Raw genomic sequence first — 16,490 nt, 5'->3', positions numbered from 1 at the left:
TTCCATTGAGAAAAGCCTTCATTGCCATTCTTTGTTATTCTTTCTTTCCCAGGACACTGAGCACATCTATCTTATGCCAAGATGTGGATGTTATTTTGGACCGGCAGAGCGATACAAGTAGACATGACATAAACATTGGGGCTTAGATGCACCAGATGGTTTTATGCATTTCTACAGCACCTTTCTAGTCTTCCGACCACATACCACTATCTACACAAACATTCATACACCAATGGCAGAGCTTGCCCTGTAAGGTGGTCTAAACGAATTTACATTTGTCCACACTCATACACCGATGGCACGTTTGGGAGCAATTTGGGGTTCAGCGTCTGACAGAGGACACTTCGACATGCAGACTGGAGGAGTCAGTGATTGAACTGCCAATCTGCCAATTAGTGGATGACCCGCTATACCTCTGAGCCACAGCTGCCCCAATTAATTGGCCTCTTAAATAGGGATGTCAACATTTAACTACCAAGAACATTTTGAACAGTTATGCATGACGGTCAATAGGTTAAATCCATCAAAAAAAAATTTTAAGGGGAAATATGGAAGAAACCTCAGAGAAAGCAAATGAGGAGGAATCCCTCTCCCACGATGGACAGACAGCTAATAATGGTGTGTACTCAGAATAAGCAACAGTCCAAATGAAAAAAATATGCATATATATGAAGAAAATGGATCTGGTAGGTTATCAAGTAGCTTCCAGATGAGCAGGAGGAAGCTGTGCTATTTGCCTCCCTTCTTCTTCATTTTGCTCTCTTGCTCTCTGACATTGTTTTCCCTTCTTTTAATTAATTTCGCTCTCTTCCCTGTCCTTTTCTCTCCACATCAGCAACAAGAAGCAGCTGGGAGACGTCATGACCATGATTTGCAACCACATATTCATTTTTTATCCTAAATATATTAGGCCAGGCATCTGGAAGGTCAGCAGTGTAATAGCCATTGTATATTTTATGAGCAGCAGGAAGCAAAGCTCTTGGAGTTAATCATGTGGAGGAGGGGGTTTTCAGGTAGAGACAAGGGCGCTTCTTAAATCATCACACAAGCCTCCCCAAAAAGGTCAGACGCTTCAAAACGACTGTGAATGCCCTAGAGTGGATAGAGTGGCTGTAATCATTTGGAGTGTGCGCCCAAATTGTCTACGGGCCAAACACATTTGTGGAGGTGACTTTGGACATTTACAGCGCATTTGCATGACCACTGTATGCAAGTACACCCTTCTTCGGTATGTCAGATTCTCAGGAAAGGATGTAAAAAAAAATAATCCTTCACACATGTGTTCAGCCTTAGAATAAGTTATTTTTTAGGTAAAATATTAAGTGATGAAAATAGCAGTGCATCTGTGTTTCTGCAGGAGCTCGTTGGCTCAAGGTACTGCATGCTAACACCATCTATCACCCACCATAGTGCACCTATGGGGTGCACTATGGTGGGTGATAGATGGCCACATTATTTCACACACTGACAAAATTAGGACTTGCAGCAGCTCTAAAACTAAAAATATTTCAGAAAAGATCATCAACAGTGTCTACAATATTTTTGAGCAGTTAGCGTAAGAATTGCCAAATGAACAGAGGGATTGTCAAGGACTCGTATGTACACGTTCTGAATTATGACTTCAAAACTTTTCTCGGTAGGTTATACCAAGTGAACAAGATCTTCAAAATGAATGACATAAGAACTGTGCTATTGTTAGCAAAACATTGTGGTTCGGGTTACAATGACTAGTTCGTTAAGGATAGGGGACCTTCAAAATTATGGTTATAATGATAAACATGTAGTTTAAGGCTCTTTATTCAATATTCAGAGCATAAATGTAGCAGAAAACCACTATTAGCCATGTAAAGACAAAGTGCATGTGTGCGTGTCCCACTGGTTAGCTCACAGCCGCTGCTCTGCATTGCTCTCATACGGTGGTTATTGCTAATTACGCAGTCCCGACCTACGGCAATGTCATGGAAGAGTAGCACCCAACCTCTGGTTCCCTCTCAGGTTAACACTGTTAGCTCTGTCAGCAAGTTTGCTGTAGTTTCCACTGTTAGTGCTGTAAGCACATGTAACTGCGAGCCGCAGACATATGCTATGAATAATTGAGAAATCACTTAAACTTCTAACTATTGTATTTCATAATGAAATTAACTTAGCTTTTGTTATTTCCGTGCCTGACATTAACTTTTTCCCTTGTGTATCAGGATCATCTTCCATCTAAGCCTCGAACCACTCATCCGTGTCCTGTCTACAGTCCATCGCCGGTCTTCACTCTGCCTCAGCCAACCATATTTTTCTATCCACTCACCCACCGTTCCCTGACGTCCTGCAATAAACCTCTTCCTACTTTACCAACCTCTATCAGTGTCATGTGCTTGGGTCTACCTGGTACCTCTACAATATACAGTCAATTGTGTTTATTAGAATGTGACATCTGTCACTGCAAACAAACCCCAGAGCTGTAGTAGAATAACGTCTAGGGACTACAGATGAAAAATAGCCTCTTGGCTAACTTTGGCACATTTACAGAAATGTTTTATTTGTGTTAAATACCTTAAATAAGTAAATCGAACTCTATGTTGGAAACTTAGGTGTGCAAATGGACAATAGGGACAATACTTAAGGACACAATTGTCTCTTCCAATATTGAGCAAACCTGTTCACATCCTCTTTGAGGTGAACACACACACAAACACACACACACACACACACAGGGAAAGAGAAAAGCACAAAGGCTTGTTGACGGGCGTGGAGAAATGTGCTTCTGGTGTGATTATCATGTCCACTCCACAGAGTGTCAGTAGCAGAGATGAGATTGTGAGACAGTGCTGATAAAATATTGAGTTGAGGTCTGAGTTGGTTCATATTTTTTTATAATATAAAGGTGTTAATGGAATAGTTATGGCTCACTAGCACAACAAGCACACATACCACTGCTGGTTTGAATGTTATAAAGAAGATCTAGCCTGGACTTTATCAGAGGTGACTTTAACATTTTCCTAAAAATATTACAACTTTATTCTTGACTTCTAAGAGAACACAGATATGCGGGATATGTTTTAAATATTCTAATTAAATAGTTAATCTACAGAAAAATCATTATTTAAAAGCAAAGGAGAACGGCTGAGAGCCGTATTGCATTATAGTGCACTTTATTTGTATATTTAGATTTTTCATCTGGTGCCTGGATTTATATTTTTCCACTATTTGTAGAGGAGGAGCCCAATATGGCCCGCATAATATGTGTCCCCACCAATGTAGAAACCAAACCTCCGCCTTGAACTCACCAGACCACTTAGTGAGAAATTTAGGCATGTTCATGTGTCCATGTCGTGTAAATGATGGATATCTGAGACTGACAAAGGGTGGGTCTTTCTGTTTCATCCAGTTTTATTTTTCTTGTCTTTGAACGCATCATGGAAGTATGTGGCCGGGTTGCAGTAAGATTTTCATTGCTGATGAAGAGGAAGGATAAACAGCTTTGATGCTCAGCCCAAAATATGCAACAGTGAACTAAATGTTTTTTTATGTGCAGTGTCATTCCTAATGAGCTTTACTTCACTGCTCAGATGACACTGTAATGACTCTTAGGCCACACCGCTGAACTTCCAGACAATATAACCAAAATACAAAACCCACAGAGTCAAAAGCTGTCTCTGATCACATGCAGAAGACAGACTGAAAAGTTTTGTGTTGAGGCACAATAGCCAGTGTCAAAGATGAGACTTACAATCTATGTACAGTGACAATGCATTCACAATTGATTGTTGTATAGCTACATGACAAACAATCTTCTGTCAGACAAAAGTAACATGAGGAAAATATTTTATAAACATTTTATAATGTGACATGTGAGGAAACATAAGCTGGTATTTCAGAATTGGTTGGTCTATGAAAGCATTGTTCATGATTCAGGATATCTGTGACACATTTCTGGTGAAATCCTCTTATAGAATCCAAACATATGGTGCAAGGGAGAGGAGCATAGTGGACCTGTATTTTTTAAATGAACAGTGAATTTCTCTGAGTATATCAGCACTGCTGGCCCAGAGAGGCTGGAGAACTATTGTTGATGAAAAATTAAAAAGCTAATTGAAGCCATCCATCTGACTGTAGGCCAACACCATGCTCAGTTATTTTACAGTTTAAAAGGGACAATGATTTGGACACAAATGTACAATGGCGGACAGTGTCCAGAGCCATATTGCACAGGGACAGCACACTGTCTGAATAAATAAAAACTAAGCCTGGCAGAGTTCACACTATTGATTATGGTGTCAGCATGTCAGCATGCACACCTACATAAATATGTATACAATTATAAAAAGGCTAGCTCAAATTTGATTGGTTCATAGCCGTGTATAATAACCACATACCCCTGCTATAACGTCTACATACATGCACTTTCAGTATCTGTCATGATTGCTTAGCACCTAGTACAGGCACTCCATCAAAGCATCCTAATGACCCTGCACAATTAATAGCAACATATATATATATGTATATATATACATACATATATGCATACATACATATATAGGGAGATGAACGTATAAAGTATTTAATCTCATTTCATTTTCAAAACAGAAAAGAAAGGGGTGAAGGGACAGTAATGAAAAAAAGTTCTATATGATGAGATTGATGGTGTATGATTGACCCATTTAATTAAATAACACATTTAGGCTATAAAATTAAGTCCATTAACATATCAACATAATACACACTACAGAGCCCTAATGTCCAAACCAATGACGTAGATAACTTTTCTAAAGACGGCACTTTGCAACCTGATTGTCAATTATTTAACCAGATAAGAGAAGGAAACATTTAAACAAAACTGTCCGAGTATAAAAAGACCTGTGGACACCATGGCAGAAGCAAAAACAATATTAAAACATAAATCCAACAGCCTGACCTTCTTATAGAATTATCAGTATAAACTCCACAGCCACTGCAGCCATGAACACACACAACACAAAGAAATAGCTGCACAGTTTTAGCACAATTGCACACAAAGCTACGTTGGCTAGCATCATTGACGTTCACCTCTGTACAGTGAGCTACAACTGGACTCAACTACCTGACCAGTCCACTCAGTGTCTCTGTCCCACTATAACCAGTCCACTCATCTTCTATATCCCACTATAACCAGTCCACTCAGCCTCTCTGTCCCACTATAACCAATCCACTCAGCTTCTCTGTCCCACTATAACCAGTCCACTGAGCCTCTCTGTCCCACTATAACCAGTCCACTCATCCTCTTTGTCCCACTAGAACCAGTCCACTCATCCTCTCTGTCCCGGTATAACCAGTCCCCTCATCCTCTCCGTCCCACTATAACCAGTCCACTCATCCTCTCTGTCCCACTAGAACCAGTCCACTCATCCTCTTTGTCCCACTAGAACCAGTCCACTCATCCTCTCTGTCCCACTATAACCAGTCCACTCATCCTCTTTGTCCCACTAGAACCAGTCCACTCATCCTCTCCGTCCCACTATAACCAGTCCACTAAGCCTCTCTGTCCCACTATAACCAGTCCGCTCTTCCTCTTTGTCCCACTAGAACTAGTCCACTCAGCCTCTCTGTCCCATTGTAACCAGTAATAAGACAACTTTGGATACTATGGGAGGTGAATATCTTTTCTTGGTAGACATAAGGTATTCTATGAAAGCTATCATTGATTATCATACAAATCAGACAGCCATGTTTTTGGTGTCAGGTTCAATTATTACAGATATGATATCACATTTATGTAGCTGTCTTTTCGTACACACTTTTCCGTTCATTTAGAAGATTCAATGTATAACAGTCGAACACTTAATGGAATTTTCCATGACAATAGGCTTGCTAGAAAGAATCCAACCTATGCAGTATTGATGGATGTTGCTCTTACCTGGACCTCCACTCCATAGCCCATATAGACGGTGATGACGTAACTGCAGTCCATAGTGGAGGGAAAAGCAGAGCTGGACTGTGGTGGAGCCTCTATGTATCCTTCTGGCCCAGTCAAGTTCAGCTGGCAGGGAACTGCAAGGACAAACAGCAGCATGGCAATGAGACTGATGGAAGCAATGCAGACCCACACACAGACACTCTCACACACACACACACACACACACACACACACACACACACACACACACACACACACACACACACACACACACACACACACACACACACAGACATTCATTTACCCAAATACACAAACATTTAACTCTAACATTATCATATTTGCAAGTTAAAGTTGCTCTCGTGCAAGCTGTTCTTGGCTGGTGAATTTCCCCTCATAATTGTATTTATTGCAACAGTGAAATTGTCCCGAGACGGCACTGAGGCCATAGGACAGCAAAAAATCTCAGCTGTTATGTTCTTTAAACTATTAAACAATTACCTTTTCCTAAGCTTAACCAGCTCATTTTGTTGTGCAATGATCATGTGTCATTTTGGAAGGATCTGACACAAATTCTGTTTTGTTGTTCAGGTGTAAATATGGAGCGAAATAAGTTCCAGAATGGTCATAGATGTCGACTATATCATCTACACTGAAAAATTATATTTTTGGGGTACTTACAAATGCATGTCTCAATTAAACCACAAATACCAAGCAATTTGAACACTTGTAAACTGTTTGATAAATGCACACATTACAATCTGAATAAATACTTATATTTTACATACAGAGTATTAACTTAAATTTGCATGTGGAGTTTTGATACTACTCTCACCTTCTCCAGCTCCACACAGATCCACAAATGCATGCTGTGTTTAAGTGCAGGTGTAAAACCGGTACATATGGGCTTTTGGGGAAATTGTATGTCATTTCAAAGTGGTTAAGACGGTTTCTTCTTAATATACAGAATATCTCTTTGCTCCTCTGTTAAAACACATATATTTACCAACTTTATACTCTATACAGTAGCCCATGACTGTAAAAAATATATTGTTTACGAAGGTCATTGCTAGGTGGTGGATTCCAGGCTGATTAAACTGGGAGGGACTAGCACATTAGCCCAGTGATGCTAATTTAGGAATTAGACAGGCAAGGGAGGAGAGCATTTGTTCACGTAGCTGAGGCTACCCAGTACAAATAACGGTAAGTGTTTTATTTCACTTTTTTTTAAATGCTATTTTTTTTTTACACATGTTCAAAATGCTTGATATTTTTGTGTATATTGGAACATGCATTTTTGAGTAACCAAATTACGCAAAGATTGTACAAAGGTGTGTATTTGGGTAAAAAATCGACATTTTGATCTCTTGTAGAGCAATACAAATGTCAGTCTGTTACCTATACTGTAGAAAATATTTCTGTCTTGATGGTAGTGTTACCACTTCAGGGATTTGGACTTGAAGAGCCCAAGTCTACCTGGTTTTAACATGTGATCTGTATCTGGATACATGATGTAAATATTAACATCTGATCCAAGGCCTTTGCGTTTATGCATTTATTTATTACTGTGTTCTCATTATCATTGTGATCAGATCTCAATAAGCAGATTAGTTAGCCCAACTGTGAACTTGTGTGCAGACATGGATTGTCTCAGGTCTCCAGATACCTTTACGACGAGCCAGACAAGGGTCCCATGATCAACTGCAGACTACTTTTCAGTAGCCGGCTAACTTTGCTTTTAGGACGATAATATATCTACATAAATAATCATTCTGTATCTTCAAACTGTAACTTTACTACTGTAATTTCTGTCTGCTCCGTTAACACGGCATCTATTGCATGTCTGTCCGCCCTGAAAGACACAGTCTTTCTCATCTGAACTGAGGATGGGGTCTAAGGACAGCAGGTGCCATATGCTGTCCTGTGCAGATTGTAAAGCCCTGTGAGCCCTTGTATCTCTGTTATGCTGTTCATTCTGTACACATGACATCTATTGCATTCTGTCCATCCTGGGAGAAGGATCCCTCCTCTGTCGTTCTCCCATAGGTTTCTTCCTTTTTTCTCCCTGTTAAAGGGGTTTTTAGGGGAGTTTTTCCTGTGCCGATGTGAGGGAAGGACAGAGGATGTCGCATGTGTACAGATTGTAAAGCCCTCTGAGGCAAATTTGTAATTTGTGATTCTGGGCTATACAAAATAAATTGAATTGAATTGAATTGAGACAATGCTGTAATTTTGGGCTATATAACAAAAGCTCACTTGACATGACATGTCTGTCAGTCTTGTGACTGGTATGGCGAGCTGTCACAGTCTCCCCTAGCATTGCTGCTGTGGGGCTCTTTTTATTTTTCCTTCACAGAGGACAGGCTCATCTACAGCCTTTTGACAGACAGCTTGACCCAGCAGGAAGAGGCGGGGTCAAGTGAACTGTACGTTGTTAACTTTTTTATACCAAAGAATGTGGTCTCACTTTACATATGTTATTTACACCTGGCTAAGATTTGGATAACAATGCAAGCTAGACCTCCAGATGTGGTCCAGCCAATACGCTAGCAGTCCATCTGCTGTGCTTTCTGCATGTATTTACACTTTTCACATGATCCAGATGGGAGATACAGGTCACATTTCAATACCAAGTGTAAACAGGGTTGAAAGCCATGATGAAGAAACTTGTACTGTTAAGTGTTGACTGTAGTAAGTAGTAGGCACAGGCATTGCTACACACACACATAGGCTCCTTATCGGACTTTGTTTGAAGGTTTCAGGCTCCCTAGCTTCCTTTCTAAGAAGCTCAGCCCGGTGATGGGACAGCTGAGGACAGAGTATTTCCTAGTGGCCTTAGTGGATTCCGCTCCACCACGTTCACCCCTCCCTCTCTCTGAGCTCAAAGTAAACTTTTGCTCAAGTGCTTCATTATGAAGAACATCCTCTCTGTGTTCCCTCGACTCTTCAACTCATGGAGCATCCACTCCAGCATTATCACTGCACTACAGTGCTGTCAGTCAGCCTGTGCTCGGGTGTCTATGTTACAGTGGAAGTTTGAGTGCAGTCCAGCCTGTCTGTGCTTTGACCAGCTGTGGACCTGCACACAGATGAGCTGTTTAATCAAGGTCTTCCCATCTTGCTCTTCTTCACCTGCGGGGTACACTAAGAGGTCACCAGCATGATATTTACTGTCCCCCATTCACTCTCAAATTCAAATAAAGAAGATTTGGTCCTTTAAGACACTTTAGGATGTCTCGCTGACACCTGCCTCCTCAGTTTGTATCAGCATGTCTGAATCAAAACAAGACCAGCCAGACAGACCTAGGGGAGCTGGGACACTAGGCACAGGTTGCCAACCAAAATAAGTATCAGTCCAACTTGGGAGGGGCAACTCATATCCCCCCCTTAATATTGAAAGCATTTGATTGGCCCAGTCTGACCGGCAGCGTTCCACTCCACTGTGTTGACTGCTGTGAGGGCCAGCTGGACAGACCGCCCCGGCTGACTAACATCCAATGGAAACGTTTAGAAAATTCTCACTTACTACAATATTTGGAATAGTTCCAAAGCCATGTGTTCCAAAGAACCTCGGAGTTATCTTTGATCAGGATCTGTCTTTTAACTCTTATATAAAACAGATCTCAAGGACAGCCTTTTTTCATTTACGTAACATTGCGAAAATCAGGCAAATCCTGTCTCAAAGCGATGCAGAAAAACTAGTTCATGCATTTGTTACCTCTAGATTACTGTAACTGTGACTAGATTACTGTAACTCCTTATTATCAGGCTGCTCTAATAAGTCTCTTAAATCTCTACAGTTGATCCAGAATGCTGCAGCACGTGTTCTATCAAAAACTAGGAAAAGAGATCATATTACTCCAGTATTAGCTTCTCTGTTAAATCAAGAATAGAATTTAAAATTCTTCTACTTACCTACAAAGCTCTAACTGGCCAGGCACCGTCTTATCTTAAGGAACTTATAGTTCCATATTACCCAACTAGAGAGCTGAGCTCAATCAATGCAGGGTTACTTGTGGTTCCTAGAGTATAGAAAAGTAGGATGGGAGCCAGAGCCTTCAGTTATCAGGCTCCTTTTCTGTGGAACCAGGTTACAGTTTCAGTCCGTGGGGCAGACACACTCACCACTTTTACTAGCAGGCTTAAGACCTTCCTTTTTGATAGCGCTTATAGTTAGGGCTGGTTCTGGTTCGCCTTGGTCCAGCCCCTAGGTATGCTGCTATATGCCTAGACAGCCGGGGGACTACCTAGCATACACTGAGCTCCTCTCTCCTCTTCTCTCACTCCTTCTTTATGTATTAATCTCCTATTTATGCACATTACTGATTTTGCTTCTTCCCCGGAGTCCTTGTGCTTTCTCGCCTCGCAGGTTCCCAGGAATCGGGGTTATATTTGGACTGTCATCGTGCCACCTGCTGAGGCCCTGCTGACACCCACTGCTACTACCACTATCATTATTAGTCACATTACTATTATTATTCCCTGTACTATTACGCTTATTGACTTTGCTTCTACCCTGAAGCCCTTTTTGCTTTCTCGCTTTGCAGGTTTCCATGAATCGTTGTGGTACCTGGACCGTAGTCGTGCCTCCTGCTGTGAGCCGACTGACACCCACTGCTACTTCGATTATTATTATTAATCACATTACTATCCCTATTTCATAATTATAATTCTACTATAAATAATTGCTGCTGTTATTCTAAGTAGTCTTAATTGTTTTTTCCTTCGTTACTCTGCTTACTACTCTTATTATATGAATCATTTATGTCATATACATTGAATGTGTTGTATCTCTGTTATGCTGTTCATTCTGTACACATGACATCTATTGCATTCTGTCCATCCTGGGAGAAGGATCCCTCCTCTGTCGTTCTCCCATAGGTTTCTTCCTTTTTTCTCCCTGTTAAAGGGGTTTTTTAGGGGAGTTTTTCCTGTGCTGATGTGAGGGTTCCGGGACAGAGGATGTCGCATGTGTGCAGATTGTAAAGCCCTCTGAGGCAAATCTGTAATTTGTAATTATGGGCTATACAAAATAAACTGAATTGAATTGAATTAGTTATATTAGGGAAAGACTGTGGTTACAATAAATAAAAAAGCAAATATTACTACTGCTACTACTACTACTTCTATTACTACTACTATTAATAATAATAATGATAATAATACAAGAGTGGGAGTTGGAAGTACCTAAATTTACAATGGCAAACATGCTACATTCAGCATATTGTTAATGTCCACAGCCGATTTGAAAGAATTTATCAAGATAAAGATAAAGTTGTTTGTATTAACAGAAAACAACTGAGAAACAACGGACCATTAAAGGGTTATGGGGATTAAATACTGTATGTGGACATTTTCCAGGCCACTAAAGGGCATTTAATGGCCACTATTTTACAATGTATTTTAAGCACAAGAACATAATGGTTGTAACTGATGCCAATAAATGGACCATGGAGGAATAATATCTTAAATTGGGACTAGGCGCCAACAATTTATGAATAAGGTATTTCATGAGTAAGACTCAAAATAAACAGTATATGTATAATAGTATTAGATGATTTGTCACACGAAAGCAGTCTCTCCAATTTCCAATCATTTCGACCATGTTGGTATATGTTGATACCAGAATCATTGGTACCCATCTACTGAGCATCAGTGATATCGGTGACAAGCGGAGCCTGAAAAGAGCTAAAGGGAGTTCAATCAGGAGAGACTTTAATAAAATGTAACAATCATTTATTACACATAAGAAATTAATAATGCAAAGTCTTTGGTGATTGGACTCCATAGCGATGCCGTCTAACAGAGGGGCAGTGATGCTGAGGTCAGACAAGGTACAATCCCCCCTAGAGTCCAGACACTGGTGGTGGTGGTGATGTAGGGATGACTGTGATGCCGACTGGAGTTGAGTGGAGTAGAGGAGGGTCGTATCTGATCGTGCTTAAATGACAACCGACAGCAGCAGAGCGGAGAACATTTTTAAACGTTGACAGCAACGATGTGATTGGCTTAAGGAAACCGTGGAAGACTCTGGTTGGTTAGCTTTATGTCACAATCTTGGTTTTATTATAGTATGTTTCCCGTTTATTTTGAAGTTCCCTGCCTCCTGTGTCTTGTGTTCACTTCACTTCCTGCCTTTGTATGTTTTCCCACCCTTGTTATTGTCTACCCCGCCCCTGAGTGAATCCACCTGTGATGTATTAGTCTCGTCAGCCTTTCTCTGTTCCCTTGTGTTTCTCCCACCAATCAGCTTTCAGCCTGCCCTCCTGTCTGCCCACCTGTGTCTTGCTGTCTGATTAGTTTGTTGTGTATTTATAATCCTGTCTTTTGTCTGCTGGTTGTTGGTTCGTCTGTTATGTATACTGTGTTCCTGCCTTGTTCCTGCCTTGTCTTCCCGCCTTGTCTGTGTTCCCATGGATTTTCCTGGTTAGTCTTGTCGTCGTCACCCCATTTAAGTTTTTGTTTTGGACTTTGTTTAATAATTAAATCACCGTTTACTACTCCTCTGCTTCTCTTGTGTACTGCTTTTGGGTCCGTTGCCTTTTGCCAATTGTGAAACCCTGACACTTTAAGTGAACGCCAACATCAGCTGATAGAGTAGTCACAGGGAGAGAGTGGGTGAGATTATGAATGAAAAGGAGTGTAAAGATAGTTTTCCTGACTGAACTTTCTCTAAGCTTCATATTAAAAGACAAATGCCACCCAGACACAATCTCTTCACCCTGCTGCCGAACCACCAGACTCAGAGCAGCTTCTTTCCTCTGGCTATGAAACTCCTCAACTCCACTTAATATTCCACACTCCACCATATAAATTGTTTTTTTTTTGTTTTCTTATGTATCACAAAGGGACAAAACTTTTTCACAAACCTTTTTTCCTCTAAAAAATTGTTCAAATCCTGAAGGAATATGATCAATATGAAATGCTTAATAATCTTACCTGGACTCTGCATGGTGGTGGTGGTGATGATGGTGGTGGTGGTGATGGTGGTGGTGGTTGTCTCCTCCTCATCACTGCCTGGCCTCACATTGTGCTCCAGTCCAGGCTGACCGGGCCTCACTATATCTTTCGCCTTTGCAGCAGTAGTAGCAGAGGGGATGCTGGCAGCATGTTCTGGAGCCACGCTGGAGACTGGAACAGGGCTGTTGGAGTGAGAAGTGGCTGCTACTGCGTGCATTACAAGGGTTGTTTGCGCATTGGAAATTTCAGCACTCCCATCTGAAGCCCCGGACAGCAGGGTGGAGAAGGTGCGCTGAGAGCTGGATAGCATGCTGTCTTCAAAGTAGTTGGGCTGACCCTGAGGGCGTTGGGAGGGATGTCGGTAGACTGGGTGGTGGTTCGGGACGTTGACAGGCGCCCCGGTGGTGACAACAAGGAGCCTCCTGCCTGTGTCCTGGGTGGTGGGGTACAGCCTGGCCTCCCTCTCTGGAGAGCTCCCCTGGGTGATAGATCTACCATCCTCAGAGACAGAGGCTGCAGAGATGGAAGAGAATAACAGATGTTGTTGGATGGATGTTGTAGGATTTGTACCACAGACTCAATGATCACTTGGCTTCACTTTCATGCCTGTTCTCTGCCTTGAATCCAAAACTATCCACCATCCACTGCCATTTAACACACTGCCAATCCCATTTTTAATTGGTTAATGATGGAGAATGGTGCTACAGCAAGCAACAGGCCTGTGCCATAACACGTCTCTGCAACAAAGGCTCAGAAGCCTTCAATCCAAAAAACACAAAGAGCAAAAGCAGCCATATACTAGCAGTATTTAACATGGTGACATGCAACCTTTTTACTTAAAAGTTAAAACTGTAATTTATTTTCATGAATTTATTATCTTTTTGCCTGAAGCATTTTTTATTGAAAAAAATAATCTTTCTCATCTTTCTTCATCACACTTATTTCACAGGCCAAAATAAGAACGTCAAATATCTGTCACAGGAGGTATTTGACGACCTGGGAGTGAGAACAGACTGCACACCCTGTGAGTTGTTGGGATTTCACCTCCAAAAAAAACAAACAGTAAAATAAGAAAAGGGAAAATCCAGGCAAAAGACAGGGTCTCTGTAGAACCAGACACCACCACACATTTCAAGAGGGTTAGAAGTGATGACCGAGAGTATTAGTTATGAATCAGTACATATATTGTTTTAGGAAAATGCTGCATATTATACGTTTAAGCTTCATTGTGTTTTTGATATATATAGCTGTTACACGCAGTGTAGAGGTAAACTATATTTCCATCATTAAATACATTTATTTACATTAGACATGTCTGATAGAGTCAGGGCCAGATGAAGGAGTTAGGACGCTTTAAACAGTGTGTGCTGTTTAAACCTTCTATACTCAAAAAATGTATACTGTGCTGTTGATTTCTCTAACTCTTGAAATGTAAGTCTTATTTCACAGAGCTGCAGTGATTTTGACAGCAGAAAGTATAACTTCATAGCCACAGAATAAATCGGAAATTCAGTCACCCTCTTTATCTCTCCCCGTTCAGTGCTCTGCTTCACTCTACTTCACACTGACATCAAGGCAGAGAGAACCTGTCTCATGCTCCTGGACAGAGACAGGCACATTCACTCACATAAGCTTTGCATCCAATCAATCTTTCAGAGCTGCATTTTAGCCATATTTCCTTTCAACACTTCTTTAGGTGGAGCAGTGCATTAGTGCTGTTACACCATTGTGAGTCAATTGGCAGACTGAAAATGTCTTGTAAAAAGCCAAACTTTACAACCCAAACAATTCTCGTAAATTGCTCACATCACTGGCTTCTTCCCTGCCTATTCTCCTCGTAATAAGGCTTAGTATTCATTCTTGAGGAGATTTGATGAGCCGCTATAATTCTCCCAGTGTAATGATCAGCGCTCCCCTCCCAAGTGCACCTGTGAGATCTAATCTAAGACCCCTTCAGGAGGCTATCATCCGCTGAGGGAAGTCTTATGTTTCTTTAACAATGCTTCATTTCCACCATAATAGCTCCCACTCCCTGCCGGCTAATAGCTATCTGCTTCAAACAATCAGGGTTTATTGTAGCTGAGCCACTTCCCACCCAGCACCTTGATGCTCAAACACACATGGCTCTTTGACCAGAATCACACCCCAAGGCTGTGGAAATTCAAATAAAATATTACCAAAGATTTGGTCTATAGAGAATCTAGTGATGACCTCCAAGACACTTTAGGATGTCTCACTGACACCTGCCTCCGCAGTTTGTATCAGCACGTCACCACTGCTCTGAATCAAAACAAGACCAGCCAGCCAGACCTAGGGGAGCTGGGACACTAGGCACAGGTTGACATGTTCATTATGAAAATGACTGTCCAACCAAAACAAGTATCAGTCCAACTTGGGAGAGGCCACTCATATCCCCCCTTAATATTGAAAGCATTTGATTGGCCCAGTCTGACAGGCAGCGTTGGCAGGTAAATCCACAAGAAATACAATGAATGACACAGGACATGACTGTTGCTGTTGTTGTCGGCACACATGTTCACCAGACAGCCTGTTTCCAGCCGGTTTCCAGCCTGTCTCCACACTTTGCTTTTCAACCCTATGTAGATCAGTCACTGTATGTGTTATTGATGCAAACATTCAACATCCTATGTAAAGACCACATATGCAATACAGCACACACAGGTAGGCTACAGGCGATGTGGCCCCTCCACCAAGTTTTCCTTTAATCCTTGTGCTCTCATTGGCTGTAGCTCCCCAATAGACGCAGATATTTAGCATGCTAGATATCTCGAATGCATCTGCTCTTTTACTCTTAAATAATACAGAATAATTAAGTCCCTAATCAAGGCCATGAGGGAAATTACCAAAACTATACTGGCTCACATTGTAAATATAATGTAATGTAAATTTACACAGTACTAATCTCGTCAGAACAACACCAGTCTTTCACATTCTTTCGAATTGAATAGTCATAATAATCACTCTTCTGCTCTGAAGTAAGGATATATTTCAAAACCAGAGCTGGATTGATTTTGCTTTTTCTGGTTTGAATGAAGTGTGTTTTAGGATGAGTTAACTTAAAGCTAGGGTGGGTAATTTCTTTACTGTAATATTTGGCAAAACTGTCCTAATAGCCAGTCAGCTATATGTAGGTGAAGTGCTCTGAGAATATCTGCTCATAACTTTGCTCTCCCCTGCCTCTGTGGGCCGCAACCAAAAAATTGCCAATAAGCCGCAGTATAATAATCACTCTTCTGCTCTGACTTAAATAAATAAATAAATCATCTTTTCATTCACTAATCATTTTAATTGTCAATTCTACCATGATTTAATTCTCTATGAAGCTACTATCAACAAAACATTGTGTCATATTAAAAGGCTCATAACCCATGAGTTCCTACTGCAACTGATTCAATACAGAATCTTACATAGAGTTCACCTCACACAATTTAAACTACACAAAACTGAATACAACAACTATTCACAGTGCAGAGATGCTCGGAGGTCAATGTCTCAAGTGTTTGAGTCCAAGTCAAGTCCCAAGTCTCTGAGCTAGAGTCAAAGTCAAGTCTCAAGTCTCTGAGCTAGAGTCCAATCCCAGTCTCAAGTCTCTGAACTAGAGTTTAAGTCTCATGACTCATCTGGT

The 16,490-nt window shown here is 41.1% G+C and overlaps 1 protein-coding gene across 1 annotated transcript in view; it reads right to left on the bottom strand.

Moving 5' to 3' along the window:
- LOC129092223 (seizure protein 6 homolog) overlaps nucleotides 1-16,490 on the bottom strand; it is a 167,001-nt gene that overhangs the window by 88,062 nt on the left and 62,449 nt on the right. The window contains exons 4-5 of the mRNA XM_054600080.1: nucleotides 12,824-13,357; nucleotides 5,885-6,018 (exon numbers count right to left, since the gene is read on the bottom strand). Coding sequence (XP_054456055.1) covers nucleotides 5,885-6,018; nucleotides 12,824-13,357 — 668 coding nt within the window. The remainder of the gene's footprint in view (nucleotides 1-5,884; nucleotides 6,019-12,823; nucleotides 13,358-16,490) is intronic.

The sequence above is a fragment of the Anoplopoma fimbria genome, chromosome 1 (genome assembly GCF_027596085.1).
Source record: "Anoplopoma fimbria isolate UVic2021 breed Golden Eagle Sablefish chromosome 1, Afim_UVic_2022, whole genome shotgun sequence".
Taxonomy (NCBI): Eukaryota; Metazoa; Chordata; class Actinopteri; order Perciformes; family Anoplopomatidae; genus Anoplopoma; species Anoplopoma fimbria.
This window is presented reverse-complemented; position numbering and strand designations above follow the sequence as displayed.